Source organism: Alligator sinensis, unplaced genomic scaffold (genome assembly GCF_000455745.1).
Source record: "Alligator sinensis unplaced genomic scaffold, ASM45574v1 scaffold71_1, whole genome shotgun sequence".
Lineage (NCBI taxonomy): Eukaryota > Metazoa > Chordata > Crocodylia > Alligatoridae > Alligator > Alligator sinensis.
The window spans coordinates 6,313,878-6,328,818 of record NW_005841834.1 but is presented as its reverse complement, the minus strand read 5'-3'; the positions used below and the strand labels follow the sequence as shown (position 1 = coordinate 6,328,818).

Genomic DNA, 14,941 nt, shown 5'->3' with positions numbered 1-14,941 from the left:
TCTGTATGCTCGATTTTCCCTTCAGTTAAAAGTGCCTGTGGGCAGAAGATGTCTGCACCTGTCCCAGAAGTTCCCTTGCAATCCTATGTTCTCATGTTCTTAAGGGAATTTCTATTATTTAGAATGGACTTTTATTAGGGAGCTGCAGTTCAATATTACAAAAGGTATTAAATTATTATTTTCAATGCTCTACAAATTATACTAATTTGGTGTAAGTTTAATTTTTATGATATTGCCTTCAACATTGTACAATGAATTCTTAGTTGCAGAATGTGGATGCCCCCTTGTTGCATGATGTGCATAGGTGTCCTGCGTATTATCAGCTCCCCCACTGCACAGCCCCACATGGTCACCCCCGGCTGTAGGCTATCCTGGCACTGTGGGCAGCACTGCTCCACGCTGCCTGAGAGGGCAGAAAATTGAAGACCAAGGAAAGATAGGGAGCTTGGAGTCTCCAGCTGCTGCTTCAATTGGAGTGATGGGGAGGGAGATTTGGGGCTGCAAACTAACCTCTTGCAAACCACCAGTTGGACAGCCTGTTCTAAACCATTTATAGTCCTACTGTGAGTTGTTGAAAAGCTACTGTATCAGTGTTGGATGATAAGGCATTGTCTGTATACCATTTCTGAAAAGGGCCCACATAGCTTGCTGGATCCAGTCCTGACTTTGTAAATTGTTTTAAATTCCCTCAGTAAAAAAGCTTTTTAAATTACATCATTTTAAAAAAAATATTGATTTCTAGATGCTTCAGTAACTTGTACATTAGAAATAAACACAGATACATTTATCCACCAGATAACACAGCTTTTCAATTTCAGGCTGCAACTACAGGACCCTGCAAAAACAACTTACCTATTTTAGTTGCACTGTAAATATTTTCTATTGGAAATACAACCCCTAGTCCATACAGCAAGACTTTTGCCAGAGCTGGAATAAGCTGAGTAGTTGTTACTAGAATATTCACACAGTTTGTCCTGTAAAAAAAACAATGACAAACACCCTTGAAAATAGGGGCAAAATTAACAGGATTTCATTCTTTTCCTCAAAACTCCTCACCATTTTAATCTGAAAATTTACAAATGTAGATAAATTAACACAACAAAATGCAACAAAAACTTATGCTCATTTCCACTGTACAGATGGGGGCTAGGTAAAGCCTGAGGTGGAACTGATCCAAGTTACGCGGTTTTCTGCAAGTGGCGCAGCTTAGGTCAGTAGCAAACAGTTCCTCTTTGTAGGAGGGGCAAATCTTAGACTGGGTTCCATCATTTTAAAGCAGCCAATCTGTTCTGTTGTGGGTAAAGACCAGATCCCGATCACTTATCCTGTAGTGTAATGTCTGTACGTGGCTAGGAAAAACGAGGCACAGGGCTATGGTTTACAGACAGACAGCAGATCAGCTTCAGAACAGGTGAAAAGAACTCAGGTCTTCTAATCCACAGACCAAAGTTTTATCTGCTTGATCACGCAGGCCCTCCTAAACCTCAGCATACATTTTAATGTTTCATAAACACTCTACACTGCCACATTAGCTCTTAAGCACTTACCTAGAATGAATAAGTGTGAGTGCTTTCAGTGCAAGTGTTAACCAAGAATCTGTCAGAGCTTCAATTTCTGCTCTTAATTGCAACCAAGCTTCTCTCTTTGCAGGCCCAAGAAGACCTGTGAAATAGAAAAGGATACTCAGAGAGGCATCTGCATTGAAATTCAGATCACTGTTGTTATCTTCCTCGGCTTCCATTAGTTGTAAGAACAATCTTCTTTAGAGAGAATAAAATAAACAGTTAACTAAGTAAATGCCATCATGTTGGGGAGGATCAAAAAACAAAGGAACAACTATTCCTTTCTATACATCACTTCTCATTTGCTTTTGGTAACATTTAAGATGGGTACTTGCCTCCAACGTTATTTTTGTAGGTGTTGTAGATTTCTTTTACTCGTCTGTAGCGGAAGGCCAATTTTCTCATCCAGTCCACTCCTCCACGCACACCTGTTGCTAGGCATAAGTTAGCACTAGTAGCTGCTGCAGGAAAGCCGTCTGTTCCGAAGTTATATGTGCTATTTAGATTTAAGAAAACTCCAAAATTAACAAAACAGGACAGCCCAAATTCAACTGCCAGTTATACACGGAGCTAGTTTGCAACTATAAATTGTTAAAAAAATATTGGCCAAGCAAAGGCAGAACTTGGCCAATATGTTTTATAGCAATGTATATTTTTTCTAAAAAAATATAAGCCAAAAAATCAATATATTATTTCATGTCGGACATACCTTAAGTCCTGGCCATTGTCATCAGAAGACACATCGTCTATATGAACCTGGTCACATTCCTAAAGAAACAAAATTTATTTTTATCAGCATCCTCACAACTCAGCAAAATGATACAGAAGATTAGAAATATCTTTAAGATTTTTTCATTGGGGCAATTTTAATTGCGTAAATCAGTAGATGGCAGTCTTGTTAAATCAACAATTTTACCTAGGTTTTGTGCTTTTCTTCACAGAAGAAAAGATGCAGTGTCATTAACTACTACTGTTATATGACTTTCTAAAAACACATTTTTATGTTTAGAAAGGAAAGTGGTTAAAAACAATTAGCATGTGTGTTCCATAAATGTTCTTGTACCCTTTCAGGTACCTTAGAACATCATGCTGCTCAAAGCTGATTCAGTCAGTGCATAAGTATAACTGAAACCAGACATTTTGGTAAATGTAACTTATTAGAAAAATTAAACCTGATGCTAACCGCCAATGAAATTATGACCTCTGATTGCTGTTGAGCCACACACCAACACAGCCTGAGGCCAGTGTTTCAGAGGAGCTCAGACAAAAAATCTGTTCCTAGTTTGCCATTCATTTGAGAGTTGTGAGTTTCTTCTGCCCCTTTGGTCTTAGTGCATGAAAGCAGCATACAAAGATGAAGAAAATCTAAATGGAAATAGCTGAGGCAAACCACTTTTTTCAGTCACTTGTATGCAGCCTTTAACAAGACACATTTATAATTACCGTTATCAGTCAGTAAATTATAAAATAATGGTGCCCATTGTTCATCCTTTCAGGAGCATTACTCTTAATAATTTGATGTTTGGCAGGCAAAGAACTAGTGCTGCAGTTCCACCTGAATTCAGTGTGTAGAAACAATCATATATCTCAATCACTTTAATAGTTCCCTCCTAATGTGAAGTCCCATAACAAAGATGATACATTCTAAGTACTAAAATACTGGAATCATATATTTTTGTGTTATTGCTTCCCTCTGAACAAATTCTTCTCTCTCCATGGATTTGTGAGGAAGGGAGGGAAGATAGAAGTGGAAAGAAACTCAAACCAGCTGTTCCCTAACAGAATTAAAATCATGACCCTCAACCCCTGTTCTAAAACATCTATTTTCCAGCCAACCCTCTCCCAGCAAGCAGTGAGCTTCAAGGAGGAAAAGACTTTGACCCTGTAACCTTTTCCTCCTCTCCTGAGGTCAACAACCTCAGATAAGAAAAAAGGAAAAGAAAGTTTATCTGGCCTCACATGATGGCTGCAAATTCAAGTTTTTTTAAGTAGGTTGCTATATGAGCAATGGCTCAGAAACTTGCCAAAGTTACTTGAGAGAATAAGAGATGGTCCCTGCTCTCTAAGTGGTCTGTACATTTGTAAAGTATGGAATTCATAAATGGACACTGGGACTCAGGTTCTTGCTGCAGCTCTGTATTTGAATGATTAGTAGTTTATCGGAAAAGAAGAGAGAAATGAACTAGGATGTGAGAGGTATTTGCTATTTTGTTCCAATTTTTGCATCATCTTTGCATAGGATCAGATGGATAAAACACCAAAGCCAAAGCCACAACTATATATCTGATACTGGAAGTGCTTGATACAGTAGCAGATACAGATTGGAACTACTGCTTTTAATTTCATTAGAATTTAAGTTTTCACTTAAATCAAAAGTTTCCAACTCTTATGCAAGGATCATTATCAAAATATAAATGCTTTATCATTGTCCTAAGCCTGAATACTTTTATCTTTAGTGTCTCTCTTACTTAGAAATTTTTCCAAGCTCTTGCAGAGTGAAAAGAAAATATTCAATTTTCAGGGCAGCTATTCATAGTCTTGTCCACAGCAGTTAAAAGGATAACAATCTAATGAACTGCCTTTGTTATTAGCTTGGGAAAATGATGAACAATAACTATAAGTAGTCACTAGAGAAGAAAACTCACAACTAAGGAAACAGACATAACCGATGCAGCACCTACAAGGCTGAAGGAAGCAGCAGATGACCATGCCAACTTTTAAAAGGACAAGGAAAAAAGGTTGAGCTTTGGAAACCTCCCAATTTATCCGGGCAGGAGAATTCTTTGGAACTCTTAGGAATAATGAGAGAGAACTTCTGAGAAGCAGAGAAGGTCTAGAGACAGGGAACTTCAAATTAGGCAAGAGCTTATAAACCAATAATGCAAAGAGAAGCTAGGACTCCCTACAGAAGTAGGTGCATGCTTACCTGGGTGGACAGATGGAAAGACAGACAGGAGGACTAAATCAGAAGTAAAAGATTAAGTGGGGGGAGAGAAGGAAAATAAAATACAGATGAAGTGGAACATGAGAGGTTGGGAAAAAGAGTATAAAAATGTTGAAAATGAGTAAAATTATACTGTGGTCTTACAAGAAAGAGAGAGAGGGAAAAACAAGATGAGAAAGTAGAAGAGCAAGAGAAGAGTTATAATTTAGAAAGGTGTAAATAGAAATATGATTGTAATTGTTGTAATTATATACAGGTCACAAACAGTGCATAACTGTTTTATTGCTTTTATAGGGTGCGGTATAGTTTGAGTGCTAAATGTGACTTGAGATCTGAGTGGTGCAGGCATTTTCCCCTGCCTGGCTGATTAGTCTGTGGGTTTAGCAGGAATTGGTTAATTTTTTCAAACCTTGGACAAAGAATGCAGAATGCTCTGTAAGTCATTTGGCAATAAATCTTTTGTCTAAAGTTAATTATCTTCTGACTGTTAATTCATTTAGTCCGTCTATTGTTCTTGAACATCCTGTGTTTGTTTTCACCTGCTTGCTTTGTTTGAGGCCTTTTGTTCATGAGCAGAAGCACTGCTCAGTGCCTTGGTTAACCATAATAAGCATCAAGTGTCAAATCTTAACATTTTAAAACCTTCTGCTACTGAACTGGGCTCATAGAGATTTAATTAAATGAAGTTTGGTAGAGAAACTGAGAGCAAGAAAATTGCTTTTTATCAGTACATTTTGTAGAGTCTTGTTTTATGAAAATACAACGGCTCACAGAAAATCTTAAAGTACTTTTAGAAAGATTTCTCTGATTGGGTGCTGTCTCAGAAGAGTGAAATGTGGATTCAGAAAAGCACCTTTTTATTGTTTTAAGATAGTTGTGAAGCATCTCCTCTTTCCCTCCCCTATAATTATAACAGACCACTGGATCACACACACTCATGCATAAGATTTTCATACTTTGAATACTGTACATGAAAATAAATTATACTCAGGCATTGCTTCAACTATTTTTATTTTCACTTTAATGCTTTCAGCATAGGAAAAACTATATTTCTCAGAAAAATTGTAAGTCCCTTCAGAAAACTATTCATGCTGAACCTGGAATAAATAAACATTATGATCCATATATACATTTTATTATTTATTTTTAGACTCAAATAGCTGCCATTTTTGCATTAAAATATTGAAGTTACCACATTCTGTTGTAAACAGGCAGGATGGGTCAATAGGCTAAGGAGTAAAACCACCCTGTGAAGTATGCTGAAAGATTATGCACAAGGTTGTGTTTTACTCCTGAATGTGTTGACCTTGTGATTTCAGCGCATCCAGCTTGAAATCCTCAGGAGGGACTGCAAGCGATGACATGTTTGCATCCAAGTTGGGGATTTTCATCCTACAGAATGCGATACAACTGCACAATGAGAATAATTACTAGGAATAGGGAAGAGAAAACGTGCATTCAGCATAACCTTGGACCAAACTCTTCCAGACCACCATCAGACTTAGGTTATGCCTATTTCATAAATTGTCCCTGGCAGCATCATCAGTGTGGCTAGGTGGAGAGCTAATTATCATTGTCATTCAGCAGTGCTAATTAGTCTGCTCTAATCACATGGAGATGGCAGCACTGCTTTGTGTTTAGTAAGCATTTTTAGGATGCTACCAGTAGACACTGTCTAAGACCTTGAGCAGTCTGTTGCATTGACTCTGAAGTGCTTAAATCTCTTTGAAAAATGATGTTGTTGAAAATTTTGCTCTTGCCATACATGCATTGCATAGGAGCTAGGGAGACTGTTGGCCAAGTTCAGCACAAATCTAAGTATTCTAAGCATAGAGAATACTGCATAATTAAACTGTTAAACTGTTAAGCATACTTAACACTGCATAATTAAAGACATTACCTCTGACAACAGACAAATGTAATTAAGAGCTGTGTTTCATAGGTACAATCTAGTAATACCATTTTTCTGCTTAAAATTGTTAATCTTTGATGAATGGCTGCTGAAAAGCTTCATAGAGGAAGTGAGATGTAAGTAAAGATTGAGAAAAGGGGGTATTCATTTAGTGCAGAGGAAGAGGGAGTGAGTTTTCAGCACAAACAGCAGCATACAGGAAAGCATAAAACCAACAGCAGTAAAAAATAAGAGGAAAGGAGATGACTGTGACTAAGAGAAGTGTATTTTATAGTACACATAGCAGACAGAGTTGTGGAGAGCCGTATGGCCTTGTTACACATTGCACTTTGAGCTGCTAAAATGCTGATCCGTGTTAGGACTAGCTCAACTTTGCAGCAGGCTAAAAACCTTCTCTGACTGTCCCTCAACTGCACAGCTATGACTTGCCCCTAGAAGGCTGGGGAACAGGGGCCTGACTAGGAGCTACAGCTGTGAATTGTCACTATGGCTAAGGACAGAAGTTACACATAAACCAGTTTCAAAATGGCTGAAACTGGGTTACAATAAACCTGGTTGAATGTAGACTAAATCATTAGACTTAACTGATTTGGATCAAACCAGTTTTTGAAACTTCTGTCCCAGATCCATTCCTGATTCAAGTTAAATCACAGTCCCCCAGCATCCCAGCATGCTTTCCAGCCCTGAGCTGTGCTGTCTTCTCCAGAGAGCAGGGCTGGCCCTGCCCCTCTGTTCCCTAGCTGGACCAATGAGGGCTGGCTGACAAAGTTGGGGGGGGGGGAGGGGGCAAGCCTGGCTCGGGGTGCAGTCCAGTTTGCAGGAGGGGGACTGCCCCACACTGGGGGCCTGCAGCCTGGGAGGGGGTTAAACACCCATTCCCCCACTCAAATTTACTGCTGGCTGCAACTGTGGACTACAAATCCCAGAGGCAGCTGGCAGCAGGGAAAAGGATCCCAGAGGCAGCTGGAAGCAGGAAAAAGTGATGAGCAACCCTGCAGAGCCCTGCTGTAATTCTGGACTGCAAATCCCAAAGACCTCTGGGGCAGCAGGAAGAGGAAGTGAACACACAGCCAGAGAGTTGTGCTCTAGCACCACCCCCCAGCTTCTGGTCTGAGCCACTGCAGGCATGTGACTGCATTTCCTGAATCAAAGGTAAATGTCTGTTCACTACTGTTTCAATTTAATCTTTGCAGTTTAGACTAACCTGCAAACACTGAATCAATTCAGCCTCAGGGTTGTTTTTTTTTACTATCTGTACCTAGCCTATTGGATTGGTGACTCAAGACAGGCTCCCTGCTTGGGGGGGGAGAGGGGGGAGGACAAGAGAGGTGGGGGCAGGGAACATGAAGCTGGGAGGTGGAGAGTTAATGGGATAGGATGAGTAATGAAATGGGAGGTGGAAAATAAATGGGGGTGGGAGAAGGGTGATGAAATGAAGGAAGTCAGCCACTGAAGGATAAAATATTTAAAAGAGAGAGATAAAAAGGAAGTAAATTAAAGAAGGTTTCTTTTTTTAATAAATTGGGATTAGGATATGGGGGGGTGCTGGTCATGATTCTCAGGGTGGCTGGGAGCTAAGAGCAGTAAGGAAAGGTGATTTTGGGGAGCTATTGTCCCTGCCCCAGGAAGGAAGCCCCAGGTCATGAGGACCTGATCTGGCCTCCTACCTAATTCCCCCCACCCCCTAGACCCTACTGTTGCACCCATCCATGACCTTTATCCTGGTGAGCTGCCATGTGCTCTGCAGGCTGTTTGCACATGTGTGCACCCCTGAGAATGGGACGGTTACATTCCCAGGAGTGGGAGGGGGAGTTGGCTTGGTACCAGAACTGCCCCTTGGGCAGGAGAGTTCAGGGGATAGAAATTTGGTCCACAAAGAACAGGAGGGTGAGGAGGGGACACCGCACCCTGGGATATGGAGGACTCCAACTTGGGTGGCTCCTCAGTGGGGAATGGCTTCACATTAATGGAACACAAGCTGTGTAACATGGATCAGAGATAAACCTGGTCTAGAGCGGTGTAACTAAGATGCCTAACGCGTGCTTCAAACTAGTCTCAGGTGTTAATGTGTTAATCTAGGGGTTAAGAGCTCCAGGAGCCACCTAAAATTAATGTGTAACAAGGCTTTTAAAGGTGAGAATTAAAAGCTTGCCCTTAATGTGGAAAGGGGAAGGAGGCTAGTGATGTGATTTGAAGAGGGCATTTATGAGGTAAAAGCATCAGGAGAAAAAAATACGATTTTACCAGTGTTTGGGGCCTGACAGTTTATTTTAATGATGCTTGGATCAGGCTAGATGAAAGTGAGATGTCTTGCCTTAAAGTCGTGGAGGGGAGGGGAATGAGAGGAGGGAAGTATTGCTAAGTCTCGCACAAGACTTGTGATGCACGAAGTACAAGTCCTCTTCCTCCCTCGTTCCCTCTTATATAATAACCGTTGCTTCTCTTTCTCCCTCTTGGTTTTGCACAGTGGGCCAAACACCCCTGTGGATGCCCCAAACACTCATTCACAGCTCTTACAAGTCTTCACAGCCCGAAGAGATGTTTCCTTCTGGATCTAGCCCTTTTAAATAGCTTCAAATCTGCACAGTGCTTCATATGCAAAACATTAAGTTATGGCAGAAATGTTCTACAAATATTTACAGTACTTTGTTCCTCCTGCCACCTTTAAGTTGTACACTTCTGCAATAATTATGTAAAATATGCCTTACTATACTATTCACTGTAGGAAAATTAATAAAAAAAGAAATTAAGGCTGTTACAATAGTTCCTCTTATCTGTGCCAATAATACATGCCAAGTGCAGTGATGTAATGGCTAACATGCTGATCCTCTATATTTCTGTGCTACAAAACTAAAAAAAATAAACCTAGTAATTCTGCAGTCTTTGAATAAACAGTGAGCGTAAAACAGCTTTGGACAAGTTTGCACATTGTGAAAAAAGGACAATATGAATAATGTTATGAACAGATCCACAGAGGATGTAGAAGTATTACAGCCTCAAATCTGCTGATTATAGCTAAAATGCACTTCCACGTTTGCTTAATCTTCCTAATTTACCGTGAGAAAACTAACACCACTCTGTCAACTAATTGTTTCAATACCTTACTTTACGGAGTAAAATGAGAAAAAGAGAAGGAAAAAACCCCCCTTCAGGACAAGCTATTTTAATTTTGCCTTTACATCTGTGCATCCATTGAGACTATTTGGAAGCTAGCCAACTCACAGGAAATGATCCTTGAGATTCTCTATTCCCCTCATATCTGTCATTATGCAATTATATCCACTGCTTCATTTTCCCTACTGAACAGTAGAGAAATTTGGTCATGTACATGTGAGAACAGATCTGGCATAACAAGTTAAAGTTGCAATCATTTACAAATATGATATAGATGAAAAGTCTCCATTTAACCAAAAAAAGGCCTTAAAGTGTTTGTTTGGCATGTGCATGTTTTAAAAAAAGATACTTCTGTGTGCATGCATGTTCCCAAAACCATAAATGTGCCCTATTTTGCAAGGAAAGCTGCCATTCCAGACACAAATCACCCTGTAAATCTGCCCAAACAGCTCTGTCCTCCTTTAGGAGACTTAAATTGTACAGGATGCATTTAGAAGGTGACCTCTGTTTGAATGACAGATCTGCGCACCAAAGTTGGCCCATGTGAGCTCCATTTGTTTATGAATCTATTGAGGCTCACACAATTTTCATATTTATCATGTTTATGTGTCTCAAAAATAAAATAGACAATTCTATTGGTTCTTCATTAAAGTTTAGTAAATTAATACACAGGAATTCTGGCAATTACATTTTTTACTGAAGTCTCAATCTATTGTCTAGTTACAAAGCTCAAGGAACAACTCATTGACAAAAACAGATTAATTTGCCTATGTTTATAAATGGAATAAACAAGCTTTTCAATACAATAAATATTTAGTTTGTGTGGAATGTTATTTTATTGTATATGCTTATATAGAAAACAAACCCCCAAAACCCCAAACCTTCATTGCCTTTCAAACAGAGGCCATAAAAGCTTAAGTGCTGTTCTGAACTGCCTAACCCATCATCATGGAATTCCTGTTAACATACAACATAAATCCATGTGAAACAGCACAAACTACGGTTCGCAGGTTCTCAATACTGGCACTCAATTGGCAGAACCTGTCATCCCTGTCTAGTCTGCACTTTGTGACCCTAACATTTTCTCTGCTTTCCCACCACAATTATTCTGCACTCAAAAAAAAAAAAAAAAAAAAGTGCAGATTACCTGTGGGTCAGCTACAGGATATGAAGAACAAAAGAGTTCTTGAAATCTACTTCATTCCATTTGAAAATTTGTGGATGAACCATCAAAGAATTAAAACAGGCCTTGAGAAGTTTTAAAACATTCTTGTTTTAAACTTAACTGATAGAAAGAACCCATGCAGTTTAAATTAATTTAAAAAGGCATTCAAAACAAAGGAATAAATCAATGACTACACAGACAGAAAGGGATTGAAAATATTCCAAACACCAAAGGATAGAAACTGAAATTCTCAGTACTGACTTTCATACCCTCACAGTAAGAAACTCTAGTTCTTTGCAAGTTTAACCATTTCAGCCCTTACCAAGAGGTTCACTGGCTCAAGTTCTGTTCTTACTTAAAAGCAGAATTGAGAACTACGTTTTGTGTGCTAATTTAAATGGCATCCACACAACAGTAGTAGTTTCATACTTTTTAATTCATATTTAATATTTTAAGCCTACTGCTCAAATATGTGGCCAGACCCCAATGGCTGTACATTTCTACCAATCTATTGACCAAAATGGAGCTCTGAAAGCTTACATACCTTTAGGATCAGGCCAATAGAGATTATACTATGAATGGATGAATATCCCTCTGCCTGCTTCCACAAACAATTCCACTGAAATTAAATAGGCTACTCTCAAAGTGAACAATATTTTGTACAAAGATTAAATAAGGGTCTAATTCTGTGATCTTTACTCACTGGAATCATCTCACTAAAATTAACGGCTGAATGCTCATGTTAATTACACCTGTGTAAATCCAAAAGAACTCCACTAAAATCAGAATCAGGCCTAGTGGGGTTAACTGTATGACTAGCCATACGGCAGGATCTGGCATGTAGTATGAGCAAGGAATTGGACAAAAGAAAGCTGCTGGCAATTTTATTCTGTTCACCCATTTCACTAGTTTTCTGTACCTCTAAACTGGTTCCAAACTGAAATTCTGTTTTTATATATGTATTTTTTTTATATAGAAGGGAAAGGCTTGATACGTAAAAGCACTGTGCGAAATTCACCAGGAGTTTCATTTCGACGCTGTTTCAACTTGTTTCGAGCTCGAAACAGCGAAATCGAAATGAAACAGAGAGCTTTAAAACAACCTTGAAACAGAACAAAGCAAGCCGAAATGTTTCGAAAATTTCAAAATGTTTCAAGTTTCGAAGCTCAAGCTGGGCTTGCCTGCAGGAAAACAGAAACTAAAGTAAGGAGAGGGAGGGGGAAGAGGCAGGGAAGGTGGGGGAAGGAGTCCTCTCATTATTGACTGCGTATCTGGCCAGTGACTGTTACCCTTCCCGGAGGTCTCTTCCAATCCTAGTGCTCTGGGGGAGGGATGGAAAAATTGCATAAAAGGCAGCATTGCTTGAACTGCCCTGCTTTCTGCCTTGGTGTCAGTTACTGAGCTGTGTGTTCCAGTTTTGCAGTTAGAGGTGCAGGGCCCCAGAACTCAGACTCCCCCTGCACCTATCTCTTTGACAGCTGAAAGGCTTCGTGGTCGCAGCAGGGCCTAGGAAGCCTGCAGTTTTCACCCCCCCCCACGCCCTAAGACAGACAGTCAGTTGCACAAGCAACTATGTCACGAGTTTTGCCCCTCAGCAGCCAGAGGTGCAGGGCCCCAGAACTCAGACTCCCCCTGCACCTATCTCTTTGACAGCTGAAAGGCTTCGTGGTCGCAGCAGGGCCTAGGAAGCCTGCAGCTTTCACCCCACTGTGGCTTAACACACACAGAGTCACCCATGTTACGAGTTTTGCTTGTCCTCAGTTTGAGGTGCAGTTTTCCCAAAACTCCTGCACCGGTCTCCCTGAAACTTGGAAGGTTTCATGGCCTCGGCAGGGGCTAGCATGCCTGCAGTTTTGATCCCGTTGTGGCTTAACACATATACGATATAAGTTTTGCTTTCAAGTCTTTGAGGTGCAGTTTCCCCTACTACCCTGCACTTATCTCCTTGAAACTTGGCAGGTGTCATGCCCTCAGAAGGGGCTACCATTCCTGCAAGTTTCATCCAAATCAGGTCAGAAATGAAAAATTTATGGAAGTTTCAAGCTTCTCCATTATAGTTTATGGGCGAAACGTTGAAATAGCGTCGAAACAGCGAAACTGTTTCGACGAAATGAAACAGAACAGTGGTTTTGAATCGAAACAAAAATTCAAAACAAAAAGCTGTTCCGTCGAAATGCAAATCGAAATGGAATGGTGACGTTTTGCACAGCCCTAAAAAGTATCCCTCTGCACCACCACAGAGGGACTACAGTGAGCTACAGGAAACCACAAGTACAGATCCACAATCCAAAGGCCCCCAGGCCTCTTTCAGGGATCTTAGTCTGAGGACATTCTGTGCCACACTGTATACTGATCATCACAATACAGACCTCTACTTGGAAGTTGGACAGATGGAAATATTGTGCTGCGATGCTGTATTTTGACAAAGGAGTATCTGATTTTTTTTTTTTTTTGGTAATTCCCCAATGGATTCCTTTATACAAGAAAAGTAGGAAATATTTTTAAATTTCAATATAATCATCCAGTCTTGCTACAAGTCCAACAGACAAACTTATTACATCAAACATCATATACTCTTAGGGTGAAAAAGTAATTATTCTATCATTTTTGCCATACAATCAACAAGACACCATTCAGGTGGATTTGTTTAAAGGCTCCTTTCCATTCTGGAAAGGATAGTGTTAACATGAAAGTTTCAGGTTCACTCCATTTTAAAAGCTCAACATTTCACACTGTAAATACCTTTTTTATGACATGATTCAGACTTTCTGTGAATATATACTTTTGTAAAAAAAAGATCAAATCAAACCTGTGACTAATGAAAGCCAGTGAAAAGAAAAAATGAATGTGTTTAAAAAAGGAACAAAAACCCATGAACCTGGCCAATAGGTGAAAAAATGAGTACAATACATGCCTTCACTGAAAATTTATGACTTAATGAATTTATGAAAAATTGTGAAGTTATACTTTTCAGCAAATACAATTTTCATAGATAGCTGTCTAGTAAGATCTCTTCTGATACTTTAAAATCTCAGAAACACTATAAGATTGCTATATTTTTATGGGTGCTTGAAAATTAAGCATTGCTTGAAGGTGAAAGCATTTTAAAAGCAGAGGATCAAGTCAGAAGACACACGTTCTATTTCACAGCTCTGTGTGATCATTGGCAAATCATTTAAACTGCCTGTTGTCTCAGGTTCCTCACCTCTAAAATTTCTTGGATGAAAACTGTAATGCTTTGGCTGATTAATCTTTTCACCCATATAATTATGTCCTAATGAGCACAAATGCTGGCATTACAAACATTCTTCTCTAACCATATTAGTGCATGCATCTAAATTTGCCACTCTTTTGAGCAGCACAAACCTCTCTAAAATCCTTTCCTTCCTCCTCCTCCTCCTCCTCCTCCCCCCCTTTCTTTCTCTCCAGATGATCCAGGGCAGATGTTGACCCCAATTACACTGCTCAGCTGCAGTAGCAGGGTGTCAAAGGAGATAGTGCTGCTGCTGTTTAGCAAACAGGAGAAGGGCTGGTAGCTGCTTTTTGGAAGGTTTACTAATGCCAGTAGGCTGAGCAGGGCCAGGAGCTAATCCTTTTATGCCCATTACTGCCACATTCCTCCTCAATCATCTGGAAAAAGGAAGAGGCAAAAGGGGAGTTAATAAAGCTGAAGCTTTCATCCCAAAGACTTCTGCTTCCTCCAGCTGACCTGTGTGTGCCTGCGCACGTGTGCATATTCACATGCGCAAGCCCACACATCTATGTGAATTTAAAAACTATTCACTCCAGCTGATTTTCTGATGAAAAAGTGGAGGAAAACTAGCTTAGCTACCACATATGGAAGGACTACATGACATCAGACTAAAACAGAAAAAAATAATTTACTCTCTGAGTTCATTCCTAGGTAACACTTTGGTTAAACCGATGGAAATATTTTTGGGGGCAAATTAAGAACTTATTCTTTTTATCCTAAATACACTTATAACTGCAGTAATGTATGCTACATGGTCCAGCCATCCACAAACTTTGAATGTATTGAGGCTTTTAGCAAGGCCTCGTTGTTTTTCAGCACAGTCTACTGCCTGATAAATCAATTCAGAAAAAATTAGGAGAGATTCAGAGATTTGAGCAGTCCCCACTCGCTGTCGCAGGGAGCTGGACCCAGACTCCATGCCAGTAAGTAGGGGACAGGGAGGGGAGGGGGCTGGAGGGGGGCATGGGGGGACCCCCGTCAAGTCCCATCC

At 40.0% G+C, this 14,941-nt stretch overlaps 1 protein-coding gene across 23 annotated transcripts in view; it reads right to left on the bottom strand.

Moving 5' to 3' along the window:
- The window catches only part of EYA1 (EYA transcriptional coactivator and phosphatase 1), a 281,440-nt gene that overhangs the window by 13,551 nt on the left and 252,948 nt on the right, over positions 1-14,941 (bottom strand). For all 23 annotated transcript variants that reach the window (XM_025200263.1, XM_025200365.1, XM_025200272.1 and 20 more), the window contains 4 exons: positions 2,272-2,330; positions 1,898-2,058; positions 1,548-1,662; positions 853-974 (listed from right to left, as the gene is read on the bottom strand). In XM_025200263.1, the coding sequence (XP_025056048.1) occupies positions 853-974; positions 1,548-1,662; positions 1,898-2,058; positions 2,272-2,330 (457 nt within the window). The remainder of the gene's footprint in view (positions 1-852; positions 975-1,547; positions 1,663-1,897; positions 2,059-2,271; positions 2,331-14,941) is intronic.